Source organism: Apostichopus japonicus, chromosome 15, assembly GCF_037975245.1.
Source record: "Apostichopus japonicus isolate 1M-3 chromosome 15, ASM3797524v1, whole genome shotgun sequence".
In the NCBI taxonomy this organism is placed as follows: domain Eukaryota; kingdom Metazoa; phylum Echinodermata; class Holothuroidea; order Aspidochirotida; family Stichopodidae; genus Apostichopus; species Apostichopus japonicus.
This window is the reverse complement of record NC_092575.1, coordinates 23,061,984-23,078,946: the sequence shown is the minus strand read 5'-3', so window position 1 is coordinate 23,078,946 and position 16,963 is coordinate 23,061,984. Positions and strand designations below refer to the sequence as shown.

General features: G+C 36.1%; 2 protein-coding genes across 4 annotated transcripts; both read right to left on the bottom strand.

Moving 5' to 3' along the window:
• Nucleotides 1–2,055: 2,055 nt before the first annotated feature.
• On the bottom strand, nucleotides 2,056–9,808 carry LOC139980532 (alpha-(1,3)-fucosyltransferase 7-like). Of its 2 annotated transcripts, XM_071992242.1 has the most exons (3): nucleotides 9,106–9,808; nucleotides 6,050–6,584; nucleotides 2,056–3,473 (listed from the first exon to the last, which is right to left on the bottom strand). In XM_071992242.1, the coding sequence occupies exons 2-3, from the start codon at nucleotides 6,577–6,579 to the stop codon at nucleotides 2,651–2,653; spliced, it is 1,353 nt and encodes a 450-aa protein (XP_071848343.1). In that variant the 5' UTR covers nucleotides 6,580–6,584; nucleotides 9,106–9,808; the 3' UTR covers nucleotides 2,056–2,650. The 2 variants fall into 2 exon arrangements, with proteins under 2 accessions (XP_071848343.1, XP_071848344.1); XM_071992243.1 differs by lacking the exon at nucleotides 9,106–9,808 and having other exon boundaries at nucleotides 6,050–6,653.
• Nucleotides 9,809–11,065: 1,257 nt separating this feature from the next.
• LOC139981053 (uncharacterized) lies at nucleotides 11,066–16,382 on the bottom strand. 2 transcript variants are annotated; one of them, XM_071993191.1, is made up of 5 exons: nucleotides 16,143–16,382; nucleotides 15,683–15,885; nucleotides 14,707–14,850; nucleotides 13,352–14,197; nucleotides 11,066–12,813 (listed from the first exon to the last, which is right to left on the bottom strand). In XM_071993191.1, the coding sequence occupies exons 2-5, from the start codon at nucleotides 15,855–15,857 to the stop codon at nucleotides 12,680–12,682; spliced, it is 1,299 nt and encodes a 432-aa protein (XP_071849292.1). In that variant the 5' UTR covers nucleotides 15,858–15,885; nucleotides 16,143–16,382; the 3' UTR covers nucleotides 11,066–12,679. The 2 variants fall into 2 exon arrangements, with proteins under 2 accessions (XP_071849292.1, XP_071849293.1); XM_071993192.1 differs by having other exon boundaries at nucleotides 16,166–16,382.
• Nucleotides 16,383–16,963: the final 581 nt, after the last annotated feature.

The window sequence follows — 16,963 nt, the reverse complement described above, 5'->3', positions numbered from 1 at the left end:
TTTCGCAATCATTAAACACTTGGCAAAAGTGGTGAAATGCATTGTGGGAGCTTAGCCCATCACTATATTGTAGTACACTGCAGCTTGGATATCGTCTGAAAATCCGTTTTAATACATATTCATAAAGCAGCAATCGAATTGCTTCAAGCAAAACTTTGAAGTAAAGAAGTTGAATATTCATGAAATATCTGTTTGCGACTATGTCGGACTCACAATGTGGATTAAATTCGGAAATTTCTTTGCCTCGGCTTGAAAAATAAAAACGAAACGTAAGTAAAAACCTTTCATTTATCGAATTGCACATTTTCCGTTTTCAAGAAGGTACCACCCCATCGTCCGGTCGATGGTATAAAACAAGTTAAACAATGATTTGAGGCTAAATTCGGAGTTGTTTCAGCATTCTGGGTTGAATAAAAGTGACATTTAAGGTTGCTCTTGTTCACCAGCTTCAACGTAACCTATCGAGGTTAATTGCATATGTACATGTATATGCGCATTACCATTGTGTGTAGCCTAGGGTTATAGTTTTAAGTATTCTATAGTGCAGTGTATTCATATTACGGGACCGTGTGTTTATCAATTATGATGTTAGCTTGAAAGACATTGTTTACGAATACAATGTCGTTGCCTTGAATTTTGGAGGACTTAAGCAGTTCAAAGTAGGGTAGTGCTAGTACAACTACACAATACTAAGCCTATGCTGGTATTATTAGTTTACAACTGACTTCTTCCACTGGTGGTTGTCAGCACTGGCAATACCTTCATGCCCATTACATATAATATTACTTTAAAATTAAATAAGCTTATTTAACAAAATACTGCCTTGGTCGGCTCTGGTTTGTACTAAGTAGTTTTACCCTTGTGTGATTTTATCCGGTGTACCTAGATACATAGGCCCACCTGCTAATTCTGGATAAAGTCACTGTAGGTTACATTACAGGTTGGTCGACTCAGTGACAAGTGAACATTGGCTCTCTACTTTGTCCAAAGGATTAGGCAAAGGATAAGTGTGCACTGAATTTTCGTACAGTGTTTGCAACGCATTTTGGTAGTACTCTTTTGTGTGTGAATTCGTATTGCGGCTAATTTTGGGGGGTTTTGGTTGTACATGTGCCTATTTCACTTGTTTCGAAGATCTTCACCCTTTAATGCTGTATGTTTCTGTTATTTTCAGAGAGAAAATGCATTTAAAAGTTCCACTACAATATGTATTGTAATGTGGGCTTGTTGCATTTAAAAGCAATGTGAAGTCATTCGTCATGTGCCTAATATATTGTCTCCTATTATCCAACGTTCTGTTAACATTTATTTTTGTTTTCTTTCATTTTCAGGACTCTTTCTGCATCTGCGGGTTGGATTCTCCTATGTGGGCACTTGGGATATAGTAACTTTTTGGACTTTTTAATTTAATTCAGTACTCTTCACGACATTCCATTCATTGCCTTGATTAAATAAACTTTGATAAACCTTGAAAAAACACATTCCTGTTATATTCTTTTGTTCTAAATCGCACATTCATATTCACCAGTGTGAAGAAAAATTAAAAAGAAGTTCCTACATAAGATGTACATTTCACGTATCCAAAAATACTTTTCAATTCATCACGAAGATAAGCTGATTGATGTCTAGGAACCTGATACATCATAAACTATATGACCAAAAAGTCCAACAGAGACTGACCCAAGATGAATGATACCACATAAAAAACAAGTTCTTAAATATTCTATGACATTACTAAACCTTGCAACGCCGTTCTCTCGAGAAACAGGCAATGAGCGCTAAAGGCAACACTCGCTGGATGAAGTGTAACCTGCAGAGACAATTCGTGGCAAAGTAGCGTAAATGCAAGTTCTCTATTTGTTGTACCATGATTGATATTGATAATTGTAGAGACAGAGCAAAGATATGAAATTAGGAATCGAAATTAGAACTTCCAGTATTGAGATACTGCGTCATTGATGCTCTTGTCTATTATTGCTGTTGTTATTATTTTTGTAGTTGTGACTATTATTTCTTGTTCTGACAAAAAATCAAACAGTAAAAAAATCGGAAACGTTGCCAGGAACATTTATCTTTTTTTTTTCATCTCTCCGTTAAATGATGATGACCGGATGGCCGCTGAAATGATAAACGATCCGCATGCAGGTTCGAGTAACGTACACAAGAAAACGTGCGGAAGGTCCAAACTGACTAAGACTGGAACCTGACTAATAAGATACGACTTGTTGAATCTTCCGTTTGTTTGTCGAATAAGAACATTTCTTGCAAAGAGTTGAGAACATATAATACATATAAAACAAGAACATATCGTTTTAAACTTTACGTGTGTATTATTATGTACTTAATTATGTACTTAATTATTAATTATTCATTGTACTCCATAGGTTTGGAAAATGAGTGATCTTAAGAAATATGTAGAAAATCCAAGGTGAACTAACCTAACCCCGGGGATCGTTCCCATGGGTAAAGTTTAGGTCTAAAGAACCTAAGCAAAATGTATGTTATTATATATTCTATGAAATTGTCCTACATTATCGAATCACTGAACATAGGCAGATACGTTTAAGCATTTTATCATTAAAATAATAAAAAATAATATTAAAAATAGTTTGTGCTTTTCATATCTCTTGTTCTTTCCTTTTTTTTATAGTTATGACGACCAAATGGATTTACGATGATGACATGAAGCCTGCCACCAATTTTTAACATCCAAAATTTCCAACTGGGGTTTGCCTGATCTTAAAACTAGGTCGTCTACCTGCATTAACTTCTTTGCGATTCCGCAGAGAAAGTCTTTAGCAGAATGCAATTGGTATCTGTTATAATGTTCGACAAATCCATATTTCTTCCATTCGAAATATTCATTATATGCGGTATCATTCTGATCCAGATATTTGATGTAATCCGCCAGATCTGTCATATTTTTAAAATCACTGACATGAATAAAAGAATTAGGAGGTGCTACTTTTTCGTAATCTTTTCGTGTTGTTCCATAGACAATCGGAACTATGTTCTTACTCAGTCCATTATTCCAAAATTTCTCAGTGATATAATCTTCACATTCACTGTTTTCGAGTGCTAAGTAAAATTTGTGACTGCTCAGTAAACGGTCGCATTCTGCTACATTGATTTTAGAACAATTTAAATTTCCACATTCACCGTATGTATCCACTTGAAGGAATTTCTGTAGATTCTTCACAAACGTGGTTCTAGCCCAAGAGGAGGTGAAACAGTTTGATGCCATCCAGGCTATTAGTCTTGTTTTTTTAGCCGCCCAGTTTCGATTGCCACTTTTGAAGTTTTCAGGTGCCATTTCAAAATACCTTCCGTACGGGATGGTAATTTCTGAAGCCGTACGGAACGTCATAGACCAGTTGAAAGCTATGTTTGTAGGATCATTTGACCACATTGGTCGGGAATGTATAGGGCTCTCTCTGGTCATGTAAATCCATATTTGACCATCTAGTCGATTCCTATTTACGAATAGAAAATGTTGCGTTAATTCGGATTTCGTCGAGTCTTTTGCCCGAGAAAAAAGAATAACACTTGCTTTGTGACGTTTATTTATGTGATAGTAGGGTATTTGAACATTGAAGCGCAATAGTATGTTATTATTTATAATTCATAACTTAATAACTAAACTATAGTTCCTTGTACAGAGTAAGAGTTCCAGATACATACAATATCTTGAAGGATAGCTCCAAATAGGCTATAGTTGTAACATGTGACTGTTTAGTATTACAATATAACGATATTAAGATATAAACGATGTAGTGGGACATTTCAATTACTCTGATCTGGTATTGGCCGGGAGGATTGGTAAATGACTGAGAAAGGAATAAACTGGAGACCACCCGCACCGGGAATTTCAACGCTACTTGGATTTTTCTTACCTTGCTATAGCCCCCAACGCCATTTCCCTTTGTGGTACAGTAAGACTGTTTGGTTGTACAGTTGCTAACCTATGATATGAGATACCGTTTACGTACTAAGGGAGCATACTTACTTGAACTTGCCTTGACATACCCTCGAGTTCAGCTCAAATTTCGCATGTGAAGTAGTATATGGCTGCATGACTCTAGTATAGCAAACCTCTGATAAGCAGTACTGCGGTACCAATTATTTTTGACGTTCCTACATTGCGATACACTACTAACTCTAATTGCTTCTATGATGTGATATTAATGCGTGGTCTTATAACTTACCTCTGATTAGAGTTACCGAAGCCTTCATGTAATATGACAACTAACTTGATTGTTCTTACCTTGCTTTATCCTCCTAACTCCAATTGCCTCTATAATGTGGTATGACTGCGTGGCTCATAACTTACCTCTGATTAGAGTTAACGAATTGGCTTTCATGTAAATAAGGCAACTTTACTTGATTGTTCGTACCTTGCTATATCTTCATAACTTCAATTGCCTCTATAATGTGGTATGACTGCGTGGCTCATAACTTACCTCTGATTAGAGTTAACGAATTGGCTTTCATGTAATATGACAACTAACTTGATTGTTCTTACCTTGCTTTATCCTCCTAACTCCAATTGCCTCTATAATGTGGTATGACTGCGTGGCTCATAACTTACCTCTGATTAGAGTTAACGAATTGGCTTTCATGTAAATAAGGCAACTTTACTTGATTGTTCGTACCTTGCTATATCTTCATAACTTCAATTGCCTCTATAATGTGGTATGACTGCGTGGCTCATAACTTACCTCTGATTAGAGTTACCGAAGCCTTCATGTAATATGACAACTAACTTGATTGTTCTTACCTTGCTTTATCCTCCTAACTCCAATTGCCTCTATAATGTGGTATGACTGCGTGGCTCATAACTTACCTCTGATTAGAGTTAACGAATTGGCTTTCATGTAAATAAGGCAACTTTACTTGATTGTTCGTACCTTGCTATATCTTCATAACTTCAATTGCCTCTATAATGTGGTATGACTGCGTGGCTCATAACTTACCTCTGATTAGAGTTACCGAAGCCTTCATGTAATATGACAACTAACTTGATTGTTCTTACCTTGCTTTATCCTCCTAACTCCAATTGCCTCTATAATGTGGTATGACTGCGTGGCTCATAACTTACCTCTGATTAGAGTTAACGAATTGGCTTTCATGTAAATATGGCAACTTACTTGATTGTTCTTACCTTGCTTTATCCTCCTAACTTCAATTGCCTCTATCATGTGGTATGACTGCGTGGCTCATAACTTACCTCTGATTAGAGTTAACGAATTGGCTTTCATGTAAATAAGGCAACTTTACTTGATTGTTCGTACCTTGCTATATCTTCATAACTTCAATTGCCTCTATAATGTGGTATGACTGCGTGGCTCATAACTTACCTCTGATTAGAGTTACCGAAGCCTTCATGTAATATGACAACTAACTTGATTGTTCTTACCTTGCTTTATCCTCCTAACTCCAATTGCCTCTATAATGTGGTATGACTGCGTGGCTCATAACTTACCTCTGATTAGAGTTAACGAATTGGCTTTCATGTAAATAAGGCAACTTACTTGATTGTTCTTACCTTGCTTTATCCTCCTAACTTCAATTGCCTCTATCATGTGGTATGACTGCGTGGCTCATAACTTACCTCTGATTAGAGTTAACGAATTGGCTTTCATGTAAATAAGGCAACTTTACTTGATTGTTCGTACCTTGCTATATCTTCATAACTTCAATTGCCTCTATAATGTGGTATGACTGCGTGGCTCATAACTTACCTCTGATTAGAGTTACCGAAGCCTTCATGTAATATGACAACTAACTTGATTGTTCTTACCTTGCTTTATCCTCCTAACTCCAATTGCCTCTATAATGTGGTATGACTGCGTGGCTCATAACTTACCTCTGATTAGAGTTAACGAATTGGCTTTCATGTAAATAAGGCAACTTACTTGATTGTTCGTACCTTGCTATATCTTCATAACTTCAATTGCCTCTATAATGTGGTATGACTGCGTGGCTCATAACTTACCTCTGATTATAGTTTATGTGCATGAACTTGTGTACACGTACATATTTGTCTTACCTTATTACATCTTCCCAGATCCACTTTGACTTGTGATGTACTATGACTGCGTGGCTCGTAGCTAACATTTCATAGGAAGTACTGCATATGTAACGGGCTTTACAATTAATGTTAGGGCATTCATATTCCTTCTCGGGGGAGGCGAAGCCGAACTTACTCCACAGTTGTATCTGCTTCACGCAATCATATTGTCCTTTGACTCCCTTTTTTGCTAATGATGATTCTGTAACATTTCCAACGCCAATTCCCAGTCGCTGCTGCGACGGTTCGTCATTTGTTTCTGTACGCGTAGAAAACCTTTCGTCCACGGCTATAGCAGGATAATCTGTGATGTCAGGGCCGTTTTTCGCATACAGAATCCTTGATGATAGGGTATTTACGTTATGTATCATCATCCTGGAACCAATTATTGTTCGAAACCGTGAATGCCGTGGTAGAGTAATTCGTTGCCAATGTCTCCCGTAAAACGCAGTTACCGCAATGATCAAGGTTATTACAACCGCCGCGTATTTATATGGTTGGTGTCCCATTGTAACTAAAGGATAGGAAATATCAACTGTTCGATAATGACTTTATCATAATTGTTATTTTCTTAGATCTCTTATAAACGGTATATATATATATATATATATATATATATATATATATATATATATATATATATATATACGTGTACAAAAGTTCATGCACATAAACTCTAATCAGAGGTAAGTTACGAGCCACGTAACTAAAGGATAGGAAATATCAACTGTTCGATAATGACTTTATCATAATTGTTATTTTCTTAGATCTCCTATAAACGGTATATATATACGGTATATATATACATATATATATATATTTATATATATATATATATATATATATATAAACACTCAAAACAGACTTGTTCAATAAACCCACGAACAAGCACAACTACCTCTTACCAAGCAGTTGCCATCCACGTCACTGTACCAGAAATATTCCGTACAGTCAAGCGTTGCGCATTCGACGCATTTGCTCCTCTGAAGTCGATTTTGATTCACGCACTAAAGAACTGTCACAACACCTCCTAAACAAACAGTATTTTCGGGGTACTATTGAAAATGCCATCAAAAAGGCTAAAAGCAAACCCCGTACCGAAACATTGACGTACAAAACTCAAACCAGTTCCAAAAGGGTACCATTGGTTACTGAATTCCACCCTGGTCTCCCACCACTGGCTAATATCATTCAGAAGAATTTTCACCTACTTCAAGGCACCGAACGCCTGAAATCAGTATTCCCAGAATTACCTGTCATCGCTTTTAAAAGACCCAGCAACCTACGGGATATCTTAGTTCGGGCATCCTTTCGGGATGACACCCCATTAGGAGAAAGCATAACAGAAACTACAGGATCATCGCCCTGTACACAAAATTGCAAAACGTGCTTACTTGTCGATTCGACCGGGGCCTTTCAGAGCAACCAAACCAAACGCACGTTCCAAATTCGGCACAAAATTAACTGCCTATCCAAAAATGTCATTTACCTCATCTACTGCAATATTTGTAACTTACAATACATTGGAGAGTCAAAAAACACTCTTAGAATGAGAATGACACAACATAGATCGGCGATCAAAACAAAAAAGATCAACCAACCTGTTGCAAATCACTTCAATCTCCAAAATCATTCAATTGAGAATTTGCGTGTTATTGCCATTGACCAGAACGATTCTTGGACAGATAAATCTAGGAAAGCGAAAGAAAATTTCTGGGAACTAAACCTAAAGACCACGGCACCATTCGGTTTAAACATCAGAAACGATTTGCCGTCCCAGATAAACCAAAACAATTCCTTTACAATTACGACGGAATCGGATTAAAATAATCCGACGCGGATTAAAATAATCCGAATTTCTAAAACTTCTGCTCAATTCAGCAGAAATCAGTAAGTCGCTTTGCCCTTACAACCATGCCGACATCTCCTCTATAAAAGAGTTTCAGTTCCTGCTACTCCTTGTCACTTTCGGTAATCATGCACTGAAGAAGAGCTAGTTTTGCTCGAAAGCTCTGCAAAAACCAAACATTGGCTGTTTTACTTCCAATCACTTACCTAATTCTATTATTGTATCTCACTCGAGATCCAGCCTTTCTCTAAATGCAGCATAGTTGTTTAACAGTTTTTCCGTTATTCCTATATATATATATATATATATATATATATATATAAACCGTGATGATCAAGGTTATTACAATCGCCGCGTATTTATATGGTTGGTGTCCCATTGTAACTAAAGGATAGGAAATATCAACTGTTCGATAATGACTTTATCATAATTGTTATTTGCTTAGATCTCTTATAAACGGTATATATATATACGGTATATATATACTGTATATATATACGGTATATATATATATATATATACGGTATATATATATATATATATATATATATATATATACGGTATATACGGTATATATATATATATATATATATACCGTATGTGTATACGTGTACAAAAGTTCATGCACATAAACTCTAATCAGAGGTAAGTTACGAGCCACGCAGTCATACCACATTATAGACATCATAAGCGTTAAAACAGACTCGAGGGAAAGATTCGCAAATATTAAGACGTTCTTGTAAACAATGTAATACTGAAGTGAAAAGGAAAAGTGTTCGGTTATGTGAAGTTACTTGTTGAATGACAATGAAATGTAATGGAGTTGCAAAGTTCACAAATTAGATTTGCATAAGACAGTGCAGTTTATGAGTTAATTTAACTCACAATTCCTTTCCCTCATCCCCCATCTACCACGAACCGTTTAAGCGATGATATGATATGATATGAGATACAAAGTTATGAAGATACTACACACCTCTGTACAACCCCCCCCCCCCTTCCGCTCCCTTGATAGAAGCTCTAGTCATATATTACCTCAAAGTCACAATTAGAATATTTAAGAAGTGTAGATCGTAGTGAAAACTTTACAGTTTGTTAGGAATCGTTCGCAATTTTTTTGAGCCAGTCCTCTTCGTATAATATCAGTTATCCTAAGGCCATATGTATACTTGCAGTTTAACCTCACCTTCAAAAGATCTCGGCTTTGACCAGAAACAGTATAATTATGTTTTTACGAATCTCCAAAATTGACTTTCGTGAACAGCTGCTCGATCAGGTTGTCGGTGTCTCGAACAGTCATTGTAAACACCACAAAGTAAATTGTTTCTATACGTATAATACAAAATGTTCTTATAGAGTATATATACTAGCAGCTATTTGCGACATGATGTATTGTATTACATTTTCGAAGAAGTCACTGTACATGAAACGTCCAACCAGCTATATAAACAGGAAATGGTTTCGATTTTCGGATCAACATACAAAGATTAGGGCAAACCTATTGAGATTGGTGCAAGTCTGCAGTGTTAATTGTAATGATACTCGAATATCTGGGACACGTTGGACTCGACTCGGCTCCAGTACGTTCCTCTCTAAATGAGATGATTTTCAATGTTCATGTCTGACATGTACGTTCTAACAGGTGTTCATCCTGCAAGATAAAGTGGTCGTCCACCCACACTAAGTAATAGATAACTCTGTTGGTATCATATACAGCATGCACAGAACTTGTAATCTTGGCTGACTGCATAATTTATGACCGTGATCGTCACATAAATGTTGATTTATCGCAAAACAAATTTCCATATCGGGTATCATTGCTTTAATAATTGCTAAGTCTGACCAATTATGAATAAACATATGGTCATTTGTGACGCTCCAAGTACGTGAAATGTTTATATGTATACATAGCACTTTGTAGCGGTTGTATAACAAACGTTTATCAAGCCTATACAGTTTAATATTTACAAAATAAATATAGAATAGATGAATCATATTTATTCATCTTAAATCATTCATAAAGTTCATTTAACAATATTGCTTTAGTTTTGAAAATGGTATTAACGAGTGTCTTCTATTAACTAGTTGAAAGCAGTTCAAAGTATATATATATATATATATATATATATATATATATACCGAATCCCGGTGGATGATGGAAGTTTTTTATCTGTTCTGGATTTTCCAGATCATGGCATTTTCAATTTTATATATATATATATATATATATATATATATATATATATATATATATATATATATATTTATATATATATACGCATGATGAAATGTTCCATGTGTTGGAGAGAAATAATAGTAGAAAAGATAAGGACAATATGTAATGCCTTTACATTCAACATATATATATATAGAGAGAGAGAATAGATATAACTACACGCTACACAAATTTTCGGACACCCTGGTACATCGTCAGGTGTGAAAAGAGTGATTGAAATCACGTTAGTCTACCGTGAGCCCCAGACTGCTCAAATTGCTTGAACCATATCCCTATTGAGACCATGACAGTGTGAACGTACTTTAAGGATCAAGTCGACTTCCTTAAAGTTTCTTTTATGATGGTCAGAAAAATTACCCGGGATTATGGCAAACTTAAGACAATATTGTGTTGTGGAAGATTAAAATGTTCAGAAAACTGGTTTTGTTGAGTCTGATTGATCATTAAGTCGTAGACGAAAAGGTGTGGGGGTTTGGCCAATGTATTGTACATCAGGACAGAAAACACAAGTGAGAAGATATATCACAAAGGGAGCAGCATGTCACAATTGTATGGACCTGGAATGTCAGGGTCCGTGATTTTGTGTAGCTATATATCTGTCTATATATATATATATATATATCTAATATATATCTTATATATATATATATATATATATAGATCTGTCTATATATATATATAGATCTGTCTATATATATATGTAAATATATATTTATATTTTTATATATATATTTATGTATGTTTATATATATATATATATATATATATATATATTATATATATATATGTACGTATACATACATATGTATGTATGTATACATACATGTATGTATACATACATACATACGCATGTATGCATACATACATATATATATATAATATATATATATATATAGATATATATAGATTACATGCAGAATACCACAAATTTTCCATTTGCTACATTTTAAATTTAAAGTGGCAATGAGATTTTTTTATAGATTAAGATTAAGATATACCTATAAATTAATGGAAACAATGATGCTGGTATCTTTGTAAGTAAATATTAGATGTGCTGCCCTGCATACAGTTCAGAGAGTTGTTACGAGTTCATTATTAGTCTGCATAGGAACGTTATGGGTAATTAACCAACGTAATAAAGATATTGGCTAAGAGTGATTCGAGTCATCGAATCGTTATTAATTGTTTAGTTTGTTTGCCGACTCGTTGATGTTTTTCCTTTATGCAATCCATTTGCTACCGGCAAAACAGATGTATAACAGTCGTTACCGGTTGTGGCGTTTCCGAAAACGACCATCGCATTGAGCTAAACACGTTCGCGATTATCCGAAAAGCCATGACAAGTATAACATTAGAAAAGGCGTTTCGGAGATAAACATGTAACATTTAAAGACTGCGATTATAATTACCGAATAGCCTATATACTTGGAAATATTCCGGAAACGATAAGGGGGTAAAGCTGAGAATTAAGAAGATTTCAGAGGAAGATCCAAGTAAGGGGAAGATTGATATAGAAGATTTCATCGGTTGTTGTGATCTGGTTACGTTTCGAAGACCAAAACGAGAAAAGTTTTTGAACTAAGAAACTTATAAAGTAAGCAAGTGCAGCAACGCTGCTGAAGCTCAGCTAACCTTCTATTTGAGAAATCTTGTTTTGATTGGCAATATTTCTGAGCAGTTTATCCATTTCTTTGAATGTGTGAAAAATATAACACATGGGCAGGATAACGGTTTCATTTCCTCTCCTTACCCAGCCATTTTTTTCTTTGCAATATATACTCCTTAATAGCAGACAAAAAAGCAGGTCATAAAAAAGAAGAAACAATGGTAGTCTTGAAAATAAGGCTTAGAGCGTGTATCAAAACCTTATCTGGGATATTAGACTTTTAAAAGGTTATATCATATTAATTTTCATAATCATGGCATTGTAGGTGCGGTCAATAAACAGTGTTTCCACATTTCAGAAATGAGTGAACTGTGCCATTGCAATAAACAAAGAACCAACTGTATAGCACTTGGTAGTTTTCATTCATGCAATAAATAATTGAATTATGCTGACCCAAAATTGCTCTCGAAAACTGCACCAATACAACAATAAAACGACCTGCCACTTGTTTATATTCGACTTACCACTATGAAACGTTAAATAATAAAACTTTCAGCTGAGCTAAAATTGAGAAAACTTAAGTGAAAGAAGATCAGAATATTGCCAAGTTAAGGCGATCCAGTACTACCACCTGACTTCCATAGTTAAGTTACCGAACATTTACTACCATGATCACGCCGTATACTTGAGTTTCTGGTGCTATCTGCTGACTAAATAGAAACACTATTATTTCAGTCATGGAAGGGAATAAGGGCGCTGCCGATTAACGAGGCCTGGCAGAGCCCCAGGTTTTGTCACTGAGCGAGTAGCAATTGACACCCACTTGAAATCCACCCCTTGCTATTCCACATTATAGCATTCCATGCAGCCTCACGAATGACACATGTTCTGCGTGTGGAGCAAAAGCCTCAACTTGTATCATAGTTGACAGTCTGGTGGGTTCGGCTCCAAAAGAAGTAAAGTAGGTATCACACATAGAGCTTGGCAAGCTGCCATCAACGATGAAAAGATGAACACGTCATTATAACTGCCTCGAATATCGTGAACCAGACCTGAGGAGCAAAACGAAATTAAATCTTGTTTTTTTCTAGATTTAACTATATGATGTGACGAAATATTCAATCAGAACAGATTTTGTTTTTAGTCCAAGACCATGGCTGGCTGGATTATTAAATATGACCAAACTGAAGAGAATTTGTTCACCGGAAAGAGGGCATGCGACAAGGTTAGGTGTGGAAGAGGGAGAGGGGAGGGGAGGGGAGGGATGATTAAGGTTGTTTGGGGTCATACCTGTATGGCTGCTGTAACTCACCAGTGATTTAATAACGTCTGTAGTGCCGTCTTCATTACAAGCTTACACAATGTGATAGAAAGCGATTACTCAGATTATTTAAACAAACAAACAAACAAACAAACTTGTCAGCGATTATTAGCTTTAAGAATAAGAAGAAGAAATAAAACATATTTTAAGAGCTAAGTAGAGGAACATGGTGTTCGTTCCTCCACGAAGCTTTGCCATTTGAAATTTCAAAATGGCTTTCACATCGTGACGACTGTTTCAAAATGCCACATAAATGTGTTAAAACTTACCAGCTATAAATCCGGTGAGGATGATTCCCGCTCCTGTTCCTAAATTCGATAAAGCTGTCGCTGTTTGGACGTGTTTACTACATACTATGTATACGACATAAGCTTGAATCCAAGTCGCGTAAAAAGAGACCAACGTTCCGGCAGTGAATGATATTGCGCAAAGAAAGATAATATGCTCACCAAAATGAAAACAGAGCATAATAACAAAGGATATCACAACTCCAGTAATTAATAAGGATAAAGAATGCATCCATTTAAAATAAAACACAGCGATGCATATCATCATACCGAGAGTAATGCCAGCTCCACCGGATGTTGACAACCAAACCGCTGTCGATGGCTCGTAGCCTTTCTCTACTCCAAACGGGACCAAAAAGATGGCCCACGAATATACGATAATCGTATTAAAAGCTCTTGTTAGAATCGCAAACAACAACGAAGGGTGGACAAATAAGATGTTTTTCTGTCTCCAGTTATAATCATTCTCTGTTTTCGTTGATGAGATGCCAGGTTCGCTCTCAAATGGAGAGCAATTCCTTAATTCAGCGTAGTTCTCCTGAAACGGTTCCTCATCTCTTTCTCTAGTTGCTCTCCTCCAAATACGAGATTCATTTTTATTGAAAAGAAGTAGCCCGCATGGAACACAATTCCACGTGAGTGCTCCAAGGAGAGCTATGGCTGCTGATAGACCATACATTCGAACGCAGTATTCCAATAACAACGGTAGTATCATCGTAGAAACACCAGAAATAACACTACTGACTGCGAATAATATCCCAAAGCTTTCTCTGCAAGTTTCCGCTAGATGTACTGCGGTAACCATATTTATTGCACCAAAACCTACACCTGTAAACCAAAAACAGGGTGAACAAACATGAATATTGAATAGTCTTTTTCAAGCAGCATCTCTGGTGAGTTCATACACCTGATTGGTCCCTTGAATGGAATTAAGGCCAAAAGTATGATCATTTACATTTTTGGCAGCCCCTGTAAAGGGTGGTAATCATCATAATGACCAAACTATACACATGTACGATAACGTTTGAACAAAGTGTATATTAACCAATCCTTTTCCATCGGGTTGGTGGTGAGTACATACATAGTGTTTGGTCCCTTGAATGGCTTATGGCCAAAAAGAGGACTATTATCATTCTTATATTTTTCGCAGTCCCACCAAATGTACAGAAAGGTTACAATTTTACCGGTTTTAGTGAAAGATATACAAAATCTTCATGGTTCCACGAGTATTTACCTTTAAAAGGCGGGAAGCAAAATTGTCTTCAAATATATTGTTACATTTGTTTTCTATTTCAAATCGCGTCATTTTCCCCTCCAATAAACCCTTGCCAACCTACCAGACGCAACGTTCGCTATTAGTAACTTCCAGATTGAGTTGGCGAAACATCCTTGGTATATAAATCCGGCCCCGATGAGAACACTTCCTGCGGTGCCAAGAAACTGGTCAGAGAATATGTCCATCAACCAGCTAATAACAGGACCTGAGTAGAAACATAAGACACAAGTTGAGCTAAAGAGTGGGTTTACGTGACTGAGCTTGTATAAACTTAAACCTGTTATGTTAATACGCTTGTTTTATCCACAACAAAAGACAGACTGGAAGTTCATTTTTAACATGTATGGTATGGGATAGTTTCTTTGAGAATTATTTGACTATATCTTTTACCTGTATTTTTGCAGTTAATATATATCGTGTAGTAACTTCCACCATATACCGGTATAGTTTCGAAAGTTACGTGCTGGCCAGTAGCCAGGAACTCTGAGTTGAAGGGCGCCAACGAGGGACAATATATCAGTTATTTAACTCGCGGTAAATCAAAGTCAAATGGTGTTGCACCTCACGGTAAACTATATGAATCATAGCTTTTAATTTATAGATTAATTTATAGACTTTATGCCTTTGTTCTAATTCATACGTTCACCATCTTGGCACTATCACGATGTACCATCATTGCAATAAACAATGTTGCAACGGCCAGCACAAATATATTTTCATTCCAGGCAAATGGGTGGCACATTAATCTACATAATCTGGGTAGTACGAAACACCCTCTTCCCTCGCTCATATTGTGACGTTATAATAAGACAATAAGACCTATAGAACAAAGGGTAACCAAGTCCTTCATGTAGTCGAGGTACACGTCCTTTTGTCGAGGTTCTTCACTAAGTACACTTCTAATTTATGATAAAATGAAACACTTCTGTAAGGAATCTTGCCTCTGCAACAACTACCCATCCCCTCATATCCCCCACCCCACACCCCTCTTTCTCCAGCTGCGCATCAACCCCATCTTACCTTATGCATTGACTTACCAATCAATAAAGATATTCCGTTCAAAGTCATGAAGGACCAACCAACCACAGGGACGTTAGAGTGAGTAAACTGAACCGTTCCTTCAAGGATAAGACTCAAACATTTGATGCAACCGAAATAGATGAAAGTTGAGAGAGTTCGCGCTAGGAATGATCTCCATTGTTTGGCATTCATAGCAGAAGTCCTTCGTAAGGTTTCGAATCTGTGGAATAATATATGAAAGGGAAATTGTTAATAGGAAAAAAAAATGTCACAAATATAGCATGCATGTTGGATATTTGTGTTATGGGTGACATTAAAACATCATCATTGAGACAATAAGAAGTTTTAATATTAAAAGATTTCAATATCTAGAGCATGATAAGAATGACTTATTGGAAATGAAATAAAAAAGAAAACAATACGACTTAACAAAATAGAATACAATACAATGCAATATAATATAAATGTCAGACGCACAGAGACCATAGTTTGTTACTGACAACAATGTGGCCTATGTGTTTAACAGTAGCCTATCATCTGTGAGACTGGTTTCCTTCCGTACTGAGTTTTTGAAGCTGTCGGTGGTCCCATTTAGAAATGATTCACTGGAGAAGATGCAGTTTTTTTAGTTTAACGTATAACGTTATATTCTTTCGCCTAAGAATCGAACTTCCAGGTAAAGATACGTCCGATCCTGTGGTAGAGCACAGTGTTTACTCTTCCGAACGATTGTAAACTACGATAGTCAAATTGATCATTAATTTTGAAGGAAGGCAAATAAAAAAAAAACTCGCGACGTACTGTGGCCTGCCTCCTATAGTTTGCGGGTAAGTAAATGACGTGTACAGTATACGTACAATAGGCATAATATTTAATCGGTAAGCAGACTAAATTAAATAAAATTACAAGAATAGGAAGGAATAGCTTAATGCCTTGTGTATAGGCTGTAAACCTTACATCAGCTACGACATTAATAATGTGCCGAGTCATACTCTGATTGTATTGTAATCCATGAATATACATACGCGTAGATGAGTGTGTCGGTCTAAAAGCAGCCAGTATCTAATTCATTTGAACGGCGCCATATTTTATTGAAATTCTTTATTGTGTGCTAAACTTTTATTTACTTCCGTTCTCTGATTGAAGGTCGTAGATAGTAAAATCCTGTTAAAAACCATTCAAGGATAGCAATTATATGTTTTTTTCTGCTCTGTCTGTACCGTCGTATTATATTGCAATCTGGCATATTCATGATCATATTAAAATGATATTTGTTTCTGCCCTTATTTAATTCAAAG